Source organism: Trichosurus vulpecula, chromosome 9 (genome assembly GCF_011100635.1).
Source record: "Trichosurus vulpecula isolate mTriVul1 chromosome 9, mTriVul1.pri, whole genome shotgun sequence".
In the NCBI taxonomy this organism is placed as follows: domain Eukaryota; kingdom Metazoa; phylum Chordata; class Mammalia; order Diprotodontia; family Phalangeridae; genus Trichosurus; species Trichosurus vulpecula.
This window is the reverse complement of record NC_050581.1, coordinates 85,257,343-85,271,983: the sequence shown is the minus strand read 5'-3', so window position 1 is coordinate 85,271,983 and position 14,641 is coordinate 85,257,343. Positions and strand designations below refer to the sequence as shown.

At 36.3% G+C, this 14,641-nt stretch overlaps 1 protein-coding gene across 1 annotated transcript in view; it reads right to left on the bottom strand.

Moving 5' to 3' along the window:
* JAK2 (Janus kinase 2) overlaps window positions 1-14,641 on the bottom strand; it is a 156,007-nt gene that overhangs the window by 50,439 nt on the left and 90,927 nt on the right. The window contains exon 8 of the mRNA XM_036739659.1: window positions 13,811-13,930. Coding sequence (XP_036595554.1) covers window positions 13,811-13,930 — 120 coding nt within the window. The remainder of the gene's footprint in view (window positions 1-13,810; window positions 13,931-14,641) is intronic.

Genomic DNA, 14,641 nt, shown 5'->3' with positions numbered 1-14,641 from the left:
GAAGCTGTCAGATCTTGGGTTATTCTGACTGGGCTTCCACAATACTCAAATTGTTTCTTTCTGGCTGCTTGCAGTATTTTCTCCTTGATCTGGGAGCTCTGGAATTTGGCGACAATATTCCTAGGAGATTTCTTTTTGGGATCTATTTGAGGAGGTGATCAATGGATTCTTTCAATTTCTATTTTGCCCTGTGGCTCTAGAATATCAGGGCAGTTCTCCTTGATAATTTCTTGAAAGATGGTATCTAGGCTCTTTTTTTGATCATGGCTTTCAGGTAGTCCAATAATTTTAAAATTACCTCTCCTGGATCTATTTTCCAGGTCAGTGGTTTTTCCAGTGAGATATTTCACATTGTCTTCCATTTTTTCATTCCTTTGGTTCTGTTTTATAGTATCTTGATTTCTCATCAAGTCACTAGCTTCCACTTGCTCCAATCTAATTTTTAAGGTACTGTTTTTTTCAGTGGTCTTTTGGACCTCCTTTTCCATTTGGCTAATTCTGCCTTTCAAGGCATTCTTCTCCTCATTGGCTATTTGGAGCTTTTTTGCCATTTGAGTTAGTCTATTTTTTAAGGTGTTGTTTTCTTCAGTATTTTTTGGGTCTCCTTTAGCAAGTCATTGACTTGTTTTTCATAGTTTTCTCACATCCTTCTCATTTCTCTTTCCAATTTTTCCTCTACTTCTCTAACTTGATTTTCCAAATCCTTTTTGAGCTCTTCCATGGCCTGAGACCAGTTAATGTTCTTCTTGGAGGCTTTTGATGTAGGCTCTTTGACTTTGTTGACTTCTTCTGGTGGCACGTTTTGGTCTTCTTTGTCACCAAAGAAAGATTCCAGAGTCTGAGACTGAATCTGGGTGCGTTTTCACTGCCTGGCCACGTTCCCAGCCAACTACTTGACCCTTGAGTTTTTCATAGGGGTATGACTGCTTGTAGAGTAGAGAGTACTTTGTTCCAAGCTTGAGGGGATGCGCTGTTGTATTCAGAGGTATTTCTATACAGCCAGCTCTGCCACACCAGCGCTCCTCCTCTCCCAAGAACCGCCAACCCAGACCATGACTCAGATCTTAGGCAGGCTCTGCACTCCTGCTCTGATCCACCTCTTAATTCCTCCCACCAGGTGGGCCTAGGGCAGGAAGCAACTGCAGCTGTAGTTCTGTGGCTGCACCACCCCTGCTGCCCCGGGGCTGTTGCTAAACCACGAACTCCTTTCACTCCCCGCAGCTTTTCCCACTAACCTTCTCTGTTGTCTTTGGTGTTTGTGGGTTAAGAAGTCTGGTAACTGCCACAGCTCACTGATTCAGGGCGTTAGGGCCTGTTCCTCCTGGCTCCCGGCCTGGTTGGTTCGGGCGCAGCCCACGCTGGGCTCTGCTCCACTCCACTCCCAGCTCCATGCTATAGACCCTACCCAGTGACCATCCAGGCTGTCCTGGGCTGGAGCCCTGCTTCCCTCTGCTATTTCGTGGGTTCTGCAGTTCTTCTCTGTTGTCTTTCATGTTTGTGGGTTGAAAAGTCTGGTAACTGCCACAGCACACTGATACAGGACACTAGGGCCTGTTCCGCTGGGCTCCTGGGTCTGGTTGGTCCAGGCGCAGCTCACGCTGGGCTCTGCTCCACTCCGCTCCCAGCTCTGTGAGATAGACCTCACCCAGTGACCATCCAGGCTGTCCTGGGCTGTAGCCCTGCTTCCCTCTGCTATTTTGTGGGTTCTGCAGTTCTAGAATTTGTTCAGATCCATTTTTATAGGTTTTTGGAGGGACCTGCTTGGGGGAGCTCATGTCCCTGCTTTCCAGCTGCCATCTTGGCTCCACCCCCCAAAGTAGGTATTTGATAAATGTTCATTAAAATGAAGAAACTAAAATATTTTGGAATATCCTAATGTACCTGCAATTATGACCCTCTTCTAACACATACTGGCTGGATGACTTTGGGCAAGTGACTTAAATCTCTTAATACCACTAAGAAACTCTCCAAAGCTAAGGTACAAAGAAATGTTGATCTTCATTGGTAGAGAGAGTTCACTAGGCCAATGAAATTATTGAGGCAGATAAATGAATAAATAAAAAGTGTGTGTGTGTGTGTGTGTGTGTGTGAACTTGACAGCCATGGAGAATCATGCTTCAGTTACAAAGAATGATAGGGAAGAGGTTTGATTATTTATGTTAAAAGTAAAAAAAAAATCACACAAAATGTAATAAACAGAAACCACTGAAAACAAAAATTGCAAAACTGATGCTGATGGCAGCTGGTGCCACAGTGGATAGAATATCAGGCTCTAAGTCAGGGTTGCTATGAAGATCAAAAGGGATAAAAATGGTAAAGTGCTTAGCACAGTGCCTGGGCACATAGCAATTGCTATGTAATTGTTGTATATAATTTTATATTTATATACGCAAATATATAAATGCTAGCTTTTATTGTTAAAAGAATCACATTGTTCAATCTCTAACTTTTTAAAATAGAAATAATTATAGAAAAGCAAAGAATCTCACAGCTCACAAATACTTAGCTGCCAGAAGACCTTTGTTATGTCTGTTCTAAAAGAAAAATGTTCCTACTTCATTCTCATTACTCCCCAATGCATTTCACTTGTTCTGGTCAGGCTAAACTGCTTACCATCACTTGTTCATGATTTGCTTATTTTATTTACATAAAGTTCTCTCCAAGAAGCTTTCCCTTTCCTCCCCTCAAGCTATGTCCTCTGTCTCCTTTAAAAACTATCAACCTAAAAAAATTAACCCCACCAGACTCTGACCACTCCTCTTCTCTCCACTCTTTAGGCACTTAAGTTATTTCAGACATGTACATCACCAGAATTTCTTTTTATGCTCATAAGAACAGTATTTGCTATTTCTTTTGTAGGTTGTTACTTAATCTACAGGTTTATAATCTACCAATTCTACAAAGCTATTGTTTTATAAGTGCATGAATGAGCAGGAAAAAAATTGAGACATAAATGATCAAATCTCAAAGGTTTTTTACAGGTTGCACATAATAGTATTTCTGAGTCATATCTACCTACTACAATGGGGAAATCCCCTCAAGCTTCTAGTTTTTGTGAGAAGTAATAACTACATAGGTTCCTGACCATTTCAGGCTTTCATGATAGTCACATTAACCACAAAATGCTTAGTACGAGAGCAGTCATTATTGATAATGTATCAGAGCAGAAAAAGCATGGTGTGATTTCAGTTAAAATTCAGTATTTGAATGGTGTGTATGTGTGTGTATACATGTGTACGTGCATGCAGAGAGAAAGTGAGCAATGCATTAGATATTCTCAAGATACAAAACAAACTGAAGTATCAATTACTGCCCTCCAGAATCTAGCTGAGGAAAGAAAACATATTTTTTTTAGTGATGTTGGTACAAGAGTTCCTACTTCTCAAATGTTGTCTCTGCTATGTTCCCTAATGAGAATGGGGAAGTCCTAGTTTGCATGTAATTATGCTACTGTCATAAAAAGTAAAAACTATTTTCAAACTCTGTCATCATAGCTATATTTATGAAACTGAAAGCACATATTTTTATATGAGTGCCTGGTACACAGTAGATGCTAAATAAATGTTCGTTGACTGACTGATTCTATCACATTTGGCTTCAAGAAAACTAAGTGTAATTTTTAAAGAGCAGCAGAAAATTTAAGGCTTTAGGCGATTTATATTTTAAAAGTATAACTTCTTTTTAGTCTAGTCATTTATGCATTGTCATCATCATCATGAGAATCTCCTAAATGTCTATATAAAGAAATCTAAGCAAATACCTTGAAAGATATTCATTAAAGAGATTAAATAATCTAATTCACACATAATACATATACATACACACATATATGTCTTAAGAGGCTCTTGAAGGAGTTCTAAGAAGATCAACATATACTGACCCACACTCTCCCCTGAGTTTCAGTCCCATATCACCAATTACCTATTAGATACTTCAAACTGTATATCCCAGAGACATCTTAAACTCAACATGTCTAAAACTGAATTCATCATCTTTCTACTTAAATCCTCCCTTCTTCTAAACTTCCCCATTTCTGATGAAAGCACTACCATCCTTCCAGTGCCTCAGGTTTATAATCTTGGCATGATTCTCAATTTCTCTCTTTCATCCTATGTAACCAACTAGTTGCTAAATCTGGTTCTTTTTATCTTCACAACATCTCCTGCATCAGACCCTTTTTATTCACACAGGCAACATTTTAGTTCAGACCCTCATCACCTCTTACCTAGATTATCATAATAACCTTCTAATTGGTCTCCATGCTTCAAGTTATCTCTAGTCCACTCTAGTCTACCCTATACTCTGGTGCTCAAGTGATTTTCCTTAAGTACAGGTCTATGTGATTCCCTTATTTAACAGAGGCTTCCTATTAACTGTAGAATAAAATATAAATTCCTCTGTTTAGCGTTTAAATCCCTATACAACCTGGCCCCAACACAGTCTCATTAGACACTATGCTTCCTCCCCACTCAGCAATCCAGCCAAACTGGTCTTTCTGTTTTTCACTTCGAGTACTCCACATCTCCTATCTCAGCGTTTTTGCACTGGTGGTCTTCCAGATCTGAAATGCACTTCTTCTATACCTCCATGTCACTGACTCTCTCCCTCTAAGATGTAGCTTAGGGACCATCTTCTGCATGAAGCCTTTTCTGATTCCCTGCAACATCTAGTGCCCTAGCTCTCATACCACCTATTGAACTACTTTCAGAGTGTGTGTCTGTATGTATTCATTAATTTTATATATATATATATATATATAAAAATATATGTATGTGTATATATATATATATACACACATGCTGTATGTATTTTTATATGTATTTGCTGTCTCCCTCATTAGAATGAAATCTCAGTGCAAGTAGGGATTATTTCATTCTCTGTACCTGTATCCCTAGGGCCTAGCACAATGCCTGGCATATGATAAGTACTTAATGAATACTTTTTTTTAATGATTCCATAATATTTTTTAGTGATCTGCACTGATTTTTTTTAACTTTTCAGCCATCTAGAATCTTACAGCTGTTTCCAATGGCAAGATATTTCTCATTTTTATTTTTTAAAAAAAGGCATTATTCTTCCAGGTACATGGGCTGGAAGGAATTTTTTATAAAATTTTGTGCAGGGGACTGGAATTTCAAGTTAATGCCACTGGCTTCAACCAAGTAAAATTAAAAAGAATTCTATGAGATCCAGGTAAAGATAACATTCATCTTTCCTTTCCCAAGATACTGTAGCACTATAGAAGTTGAGTTATTCAGTATACAATTCTTGGCTGAATTAAAGACAATAAAGCTTGGCTTGGATTGAAGGCTAAAAAGAAATAAAGGACCCCTTTGAAATAGAAAAATAATGAACAGAATTGTTTTGTGTTTTAATCATATACTTTGGACCTAATTTTAAAAATTACCATTACACAATTACAAGACATTCCTACTACCAAATCTCTCTCTTTCTCTCTCTCTCTCTCTCTCTCTTTCTCTCTCTCTCTCTCTCTCTCTCTCTCTCTCTCACACACACACACACACACACACACATTTTTAAACTTCTCTTTATGTGTTGTCTTCTTTCATTAGAATGTAAACTCCTTGAGGGCACAGACTGTCTAGCTTGCTTGTAATATATTTGTATTTCCCATGTTTAACGTAGTATGTGGACCCACAGTAAGAGTTTAATAAATGCTTTATCTCTCAATCTACCCATAATTTTGTTACACACAGAAACTGAAGCAGATGCCAAAACAAAAATAATTCAGTCAGTCAACAAGCAATTATTAAGCTTTTATGAGCAAGGCATAAAGGCAAAATACAGTCCCTGTTTTTTTCTAATAATATTTATTTTCCTCCAATTACATGTAAAAACAATTTTTAATATTTTAAGTTTTGAGTTCCAAATTCTATTCCTTCCTCTCTTTCCCCTCCTCTCTGAGACAATAAGCAATCTGATATAAATTATACACGTGCAATCATGTAAAACCTTCCCATTTTTTTCTAACGTGATGTGTAAATATGTCAAGGAGACAAATTCTTACAAAAAATGTTTAAAGTAATCTCAGTTAACTACACATTAATTTCAAAGACATGGCTATTGCTGAAAATTTTTTTTGTATATTTTTGACAGTGGAAAAATCTCTTATCTCATATATTTTCAAGGCACACTTGCCTTTCATGAAGGTAGATGACAAAGTTGGATGATAGTATTTTGGAAAAGAAAATCATTTCACAGAAAGCACACCATGAGTAAAAGGGCAGTCATATCAGAGAAGCCAAATAATGGCTCAAGTTCCACATTTTTACATGAGGCAAAAGTCTCAAATATTTCAGAGCTCATTATCTGAAGTTTAGAAAACAACGATTCTAATGTAAAAGAAACAAACCAACAGTGCCTTTCTTATTTTGACTTTCAGGCTTTCTCCTATCTTGGGGGAGTATCAGAGTTTTTCCATCACAGAGTCTGACACTTTGTTTCCAGGTTCTATTGGAAGCGCTCTATTTCATCCCTTATTAGCATTTTCTTCTAAAACATTTTCTTTTGTCCAGCTTTCCTTGAAAGAGCAGCACATGTCATCTTTCTGATTTCCTGTTCATCACCCAAAATGTGTGGTACAATTTTTACACAAACTTCCTCACATTCAAATTGTCTTTCAGAATGAGTACATTTTCCTTTGTCTAAATTTAAGTAGTTAGCCCCTTTTCTTACAATTAGTCACACACATGGACAAAAAAAATTTCTAACCTCAATATTTTAATCAGTCACAACCAATTCATGCTCATCATGATGTACAACTTTCCTTCCTACCCTACACTCAAGTTTTTTTTTATCATGTCAAGCATCTCACCTGTAGATTTACTTAATATAAAATTAGTCAACTTTTCTTCTAAATGAGAGCTACTTATTTTTATACCCACATGCTTCTATTCACTAAAGCTGCCATTAGCATAAGATTGATTATCCACACTTAAAAGTGATGTTGTTTTAAGTTGAAACATTTTGTAACAGTTTTCTTTTTTGAATAAAAGTATGTCATCAGGCTTTCCATGATACCTTCCAAAGGACAAAAGGAGTAAAAAAGAAAATAAGGTGTTTTTACCAAATTTGGGGAAAGTAGTCAAAATGAAATGAAACTAATTCATTCAAAGTAGCCTTGTAAGCTCAGAGAACAGAAAAAAGCAAATACCTACAATAAGTGCTCAGAGGAAGAACTAAAAAAATACTTCTCAATGACAACAAAAAAAAGGGAGCTTTAAAATCACTTGTTTGCTGCCAAATTGGCTATACACATTCATCTCAATCTAGCCTTTCTAAGTTTAGAGAAAGAGTGGGAAGAATGTATGCTTTTCAAAAAAGGAAAACATTTATTTAAGAGGAATCAATTAAATCTTATGAAATACTTTTTTTTTTTTTTTTTACAAAAGCTGTAGCTATTTTGCTCAGGAAGGGTGAGTTGCTTTAATTGTATGACTACAATCTTCTGCCATTTGAGCATGACCTATCACTGATTTCACAGGAAAGTGTTAGAAAAAGGAAACCTGAAATTCTACACATCAGTAATGAGGGGGAAAACACCACCCACTCTACCACATGACTAAACTTATCTGGTTATGTTTTGTCGTAAAAGGTTCAGGAAATTAATGGTGGCTATGTAGTTATACCCACAAAATATTCTCATTTTCACACTCACGTGAAATTTGTTTACAACTACAAATTATATGCAATTATTTACTAGAATCATAGAATTTTGGAGTCAAAAATCTTTATCTTCCTTCAAGATTCAGTTCAGATGCCACATCCTCATGAAGCCTACCTTTATACTCCTCAATACTTAGTTGGGACAAAGGAAAAGACAGAGAAGAATGAGACATGATGATCTCTCTCCACAAAGAGCTTAAAATAGAAAAAGACACTTAAGTATACAAATACAGCTGGTATAGTCTCTGCAAAATTTTAGGACAAAAGATGAGACTTGAGGAGGAGCAGGAGGAGGCTTGGATTCATCTTGTACTGTGGGAATATTTGTATACATGTTGTATTCCCACAGTACAATATGAGTTCCGTGGTAGCATGGATCACTTCCTTTTGTCTTTGTCTCCCCAGTGCCTTGCACATAGTAAATCCTTTATAAATAGTTGCTGAATTTAGTTGAATTGCAAGGTGCTTTAGAGAGACCATCATGCTACATCCCTTGATTTTTGAGACAAGGAAACTCAGGGATACTTATTGTCATTATTATGAAACAATTGGCATTTACATAATACTTTCAAGTTTGCAAAGGATTTTCAAATGTTTGAATGCCTGCTCTGTCACACATAGCTCATACAAGCTTAAGCAAGTCCCCTCAACTCACTGGGCCTCAGTTCCTCAACTCAAAAATTATTTTCCCAAGTATCTTATCCATTCCTAGAAACTTACTAAGTTTTGTAAATTCTTTCAGAACATTAATCTCCAAAGCTTCTTTAATACCACATCCTTATCAGAAAAAATAAAATGGAATGTGCACCCCACGATCTGTGTATTTATTGATAAATTATATATGTGGATTATGTCACTTGTATAAATTGTAAGACATGGACAAAATGGACATTTTAGTGAAGTGAACTATATTTTAAACTAACACATTTTATTTAATAATGGTAAATACAAAATTTTGCATTCACTGAGAACAATGTGATTGGATTTGTGAGATGATGTCTTGGGACCCCAAACCTTCTAATTCTAAAATCCTATAATGTTAGGTAACACAGATACTTTCTAGTAGAACATGGACTAGAAACTATATCTCCTCTTGCCCAAGCCCAAGTGTTCTTTTTGTCCTAAAATTCTGCAAATACCATGAAAGCTATATTCCTATGCTTCTTCTATCATAAGCTCTTTCTGGGGAGAGACGATATCTCATTCTTCTCTGTATTCCCTTTTCTCCCAAGCTTGGAGGAAAAGTAGTAAAAATGTGTGTCAAATGAATGGATGCACAGAATTTAATCAAGAAATAAGTGGTATTTTTTTTGGGGGGGAGGGAGAGATATAGAAGGAGATAGATATCACCAGCTAGATAAATGCAACAGGTATAAGTACTGATATAACTAATTTCAACATCCTAACTTCTGGGGGCAGCTAGGTGCCACAATGGATAATACACCAGGCTTAGAACCAGGAAGACTCATCTTCCTGAGTTCAAATCTAGCTCCAGACACTTACTAGCTATATGACTCTGGGTAAGTCACTTAACCTTGTCTGCCTTAGTTCTTCATTTATAAAACGAGCTGGAGAAGGAAATGGCAAACCATTCCAGTATCTTTGCCAGGAAAACCCCAAATGAGGTCATAAATAGTCAAACATGACTGAAATGACTGAACAATAAATTTCTGGAATTAAGGTAAGTCCTTTCCCAAGCTTTTGATAACATCAATACAAAGCACTGTTTATAGACTAAAACAGTCATTAGTAATACCAATTATAAAAAAAATCTTAAGCTCCATGAAGTGATATGTGTTTTGTGTAGATTTTGTATCTTCCCATCATCTAGCAAAAGGCCTTGCACATCTCTGATAAAGGCCTCATTTCTAAAATACATATAGAACTGAGTCAAATTTATAAGAATACAACTCATTCCCCAATTGATAAATGGTCAAAGGATATGAACAGCCAGTTTTCAGAGGAAGAAATTAAAGCTATCTATAGTTATATGAAAAAATGCTCTAAATCTCTATTGGTTAGAGAAATGCAAATTAAAACAACTCTGAGGTACCACATCACACCTAACAGATTGGCTAATATGACAAAACAGGAAAATTATAAATACTGGAGATGTGGGAAAATTGGAACACTAATGCATTGTTGGTGGAGTTGTGAACTAATCCAACCATTCTGGCAAGCAATTTGCAACTATGTCCAAAGGGCTATAAAAATGTGCATATCGTTTGACCCAGCAATGCCACTTCTAAGTCTATATTCCAAAGAGATCATAAAAATGGGAAAAGGACCCACATGTACAAAAATATTTATAGCAGCTATTTTTGTGGTATCCAAGAACTGGAAATTGAGGGGATGCCCATTAATTGGGGAATGGCTTAATAAGTTGTGGTATATGAATATAATGGAATACTATGGTGCTATAAGAAATGACGAGCAGGTGGACTTCAGAAAAATCTGGAAAGTCTTATATGAACTGATGCTGAGTGAAATGAGCAGACACAAGAGAATACTATACACAGTAATAGCCACATTGTGGGATGACTAACTTTGATAGATTTAGCTCTTCTCAACAATGCAAGGATCTAATACAACTCCAAAAGACTCATGATAGAAAATGCTATCCACATACAAAGAAAGAACTACAGAGTCTGAATGCAGATTGAAGCATACTATTTGCTCTTTTGTTGTTTTTTTCTTCTTCACGGTTTCTTGCATTCATTCTAACTCTTCTTTACAACATTTCTAATGTGGAAATATGTTTAATAAGAATGTATATGTAGAGCCTTTATCAGATTGCATGCCATCTTGGGGAGGGAGGAGGGGAGGAAGGTGGAGAAAATTTAAAATTCAAAAGCTTATGGAAGTGAATGTTGAAAGGTAAAATTAAATAAATTAATTTGAAGAAAAAAAAGCCTTGCACACAAAGGGTACTTAAGTTTACTGAACTGAATGGCTGCTATGTCAAGGTATTAATAATAATAAATAATAATAAAAGTTAACATTTACAGCATTTACTGTACCAAAAACTGTGCTAAGTGTTTTACTACTATCTCATTTGACTCTCATAACAACCCTAGGAGGCAGGTGCTATTAATATCCCCATTTTACAGAAGAAGAAACTGAGGCAAACAGAGTTAAGTTACTTGTCCAGGGTCACACAGCTACTAAGTGTTGGAGGCTGGATTTAAACTTAGATTTTCCTGACTCCAGGCCTCATGCTCTATCAAGGTGTACTACTGACTTGCCCCACAAAGCTGCTCCTTGTTTAGGAATTTCTATACTACACTGGATTTATGATGTTGCTAATCTAGGCATTCTCTCCCCTGGCACAGTTCTCCTTACCTTCAGTACAAACGAAAGTCATCCATGCCTCCTCATCTTTTGTGTGATTCTTGTCTAAATTCTCTCATAGAAGATGTGCCTAATGTGTTTGGGGGCCTTCCTTTAAGTCTCCTTGCATTTTGAGGTGCATCATTTTGGTGATTACCCATCTGTTATTCCTAGCTTTCACCACATGACCAGCTCACAGCTTTTCTGACCATACATTTTCATGATAATCTAGCTCTTACACCATTCACTATATATAGATATTGACTGGAAATAAACTAGAGCCTACTCTGTCCCCATCACATACTTTTCCATTTCCCAGCAGATCAGCTGAATATAAGAAGGAAATAAATAGGTAGCCTGGTGTAGTGGAGAGTTTGCTGGGCTTAGAGTCTGGAAGACCTAGATTCAAATCTCATATCTGACACTTGGTAGCTGTGTGACTCTAGGCAAGTCAACTTAATTCCTTTGTGCTTCTGGAAAACTGTAAGGAATTATGCAAATAAAGTGACTATAATACTCTCTGACCCAGGGATTCCATTTCTAGGCAAAACCCCCAAGAAGATCACTGGCAAAAAAAGAAAGAATCCATATACACCAAAATGTTTATATCAGCACTTTTTGTAGTAGCAAAGAGATGGAACCAAAATGGATGCCCACTGTTTAGGGAACTGCTAAACAAATTATGGTATGTGAATGAAATGAAATATTCCTGTGTGCTGTAAGAAACAAACATGATGAATGGAAAGATTTGCATGCATTAATATAAAGTTAAGTAAGCAGAGCCAGGCAAATAATATACACAATTCCAACAATGCTGATGGGGGAAAAAAAAACAAAACTACCATTACACATGGTCAGACTAAATGTTGCAAAAGATAGAAGGTTGGTCTCAAAGAAGAGATATAAAAATACATCTTTAAGCTATTCCCTTGCAGGCATGGAATGTCAAATATAATGTTAGATTTTTTTCAATGTTGTTCAGTTTTGTTGATCATCATTTTTATATAGTATGGCTTAAACTCTATGGGCAAGAGTGTACTCCTTATCATTTTACCAAAGAAAAGGGAAAGGATGCCACTATTAGACATAATTGCTGTTATTTACATAGCAATTTATGGCTTGTAAAGAGTTTTACTAATATTATCTTAGTCTATCCTCAAAACAACCTTGGGAGGCAGAAGCTATTATTATCTCCACTTTACAGATGAGGAAACTTAGGCAAACAGAGGTTAAGTGCCTTACCTAGGGTCACAGAGCCAGTAAGTGTCTGAATTCACATCTGAACTCAGCTCTTCCTGACTCTAGGTCCAATGCCACCTACCTGCCTCACACCTAATCTATCAACAAGCATTATTTAAGTATCTACTACGTGCAATTAAATCCAGTTTTAAAAGACAATCATTTTCATTAATGAACATTTGTGAAGCAGCTACCATGTGTAGTGTTAGATAGTGGATAAACAAAGAGCCATCCTCAATGCCACTGTCCTAAGGGAGCTTACAATCTAGTTTCAATGACTTGGTAAATATAATATGCAAAAAACCAAATAATAACACAAAGAACCATATTCTAAGTGTCAGAGGGATTTATCTAGTTCTTTACAGCCAGTTAATGGTAATAAAAAAAACAGCCACTTAAGGAATTCAGGGGAGGTAGTAATCACCTAAGGCAGAAGGGGAAAGCTGTTCAGGCAGCAAGGAAGAGAGGAATTTCATTGCAGCAGGGGGCTCATAAAGAGGAATAGCGGGAAAGAAAGATAAACTGAAGATTTCTGAACAAAAGCAATGACAAAGCAATGTTTTGGGATGATAAACTTGGCACTCAAAAGACTGAATAAGGGAGGGACAGAGATAAGGAAACCAGTTAGGAGAACACTTGGATGGTCCAACTGTGAAGAAAGAAAGCCTTGGATTATAGTCTTGGCGGTGAAAATGAAAAGGACAGGGACAAATTTAAAAAATATCACCAAGAATCAATAATATTTAGTAACTGATTGAATGTTGCGAAAAGTGAAGAAATGAATGGAAAATGGCAGCACCACTGAAAGAAACAAAAACATCTCTAAGGAAGTTAGTCTGGGGAAAAACACTAAAGTTCCCCTTTAGAGGTTTCTAGTGTGAAGTTCAGGACATTCAGGTGGAACTATCCAGCAAGTATAGAGAGATTTAGGATTACAGCATAAAATATGTCAGTTTCAGTTTTAATGAATCACAATCCATGGCAACCTCATTAAAGAGTAAGAGAAAGACTATGTATAATATTAATATTGTTCCATGAGAATACTATGTACCTCTACTCCTGGATGATCACTGTGTATCATTCAGAAAAAAAAAGTGGCATAGGTCACAAAAAGGACAAGTGAGAAGGTCTAGATCAGAGCTGTCAAACTCTCCTGGAATTGGCCCATAAAGATTTAGCATATTCATGACAAGTAAACGCACACTTTATTACTACTCTGTTAAATTTTTATACACTAAAAAAACACTATCAGAAGTTCATAGTTTCACATATGATCCTCTTTTCTCTTCTTTGAATATTAAAAGGCCTATTTGTACTTGGTACTGAGCTAGGTGCCACAGAAATTGTTTGCCCTTTGTGTTCATATAACATGTGAAATGTTTTGTATTTCCATAAAGTAAGTATTACTGAGCTGGATACATCTTAGATTAACTCAGACCACAGAGCTATATTTCAAAAGAGCCTTAAATCATTACTTTTTTAGACTGTTTTTATTCTGTTAAGTGAATCAATTACATAATTAACAAATAATTATAAATATCAAAATAAAACTTACCAAATTCTTGCTATCTTGCTTATGGATAGTCACCACTCTGTTCTCATTTGAACCTTCTTGATTTGCTTGCTTAATGCTGACATCAATAATATCAGGAAAGTCACAGTACATCTGTAAATCCTGCAATTAATATTGATATTTTAAAAATTAAGTGAACTTTACTGAACTAGTTCAAAAATAAAACTTAGGAAGGTGAGGAAATTCTAAAAGATGTTAAATGAAATAACCTCAACATCAACTGAAATATTTTCTCTATCCTTGGCAATCTCAAAATTACAAAGGACTTTCTTGTTTAAGGAGAAAAACAGATTTGTGACTTTATTGTGCCAGAAATGCAACATTCTGATGCAAGCCACCATTACAGGTAGAACAAACAGATATCAATAGATAATTAGAAATTTAATTCCCATTCATATGTACATATGTTTATGTATATATATATGTATACATGAGTATGTATGTATATATATATATGTATGTGTATGTATATATATATAGAGAGAGAGAGAGCAGGCACAGGGTGAGTTAAAGATGAAGGGAAGATATCTAAAAGAAATAAAATCAAATTAAGGGATGAGAGAGGAATATATTGAGAGAGGGAGATAGGGAGAGACAGAATGGGATAAATCATCTCGCATAAAAGTGGCAAGAAAAAGCAGTTCTGTAGGAAGAGAAGAGAAGGCAGGTGAGGGGGAATGAGTGAATCTTGCTCTCATCAGATTGGACCTGAGGAGGGAATACCATACATACTCAATTGGGTAACTTACGCCACAGGAAAAAAGGAGGAAGAAGAAGATGAAAAAGGGGGGATGATAGAAGGGAGGGCAGATG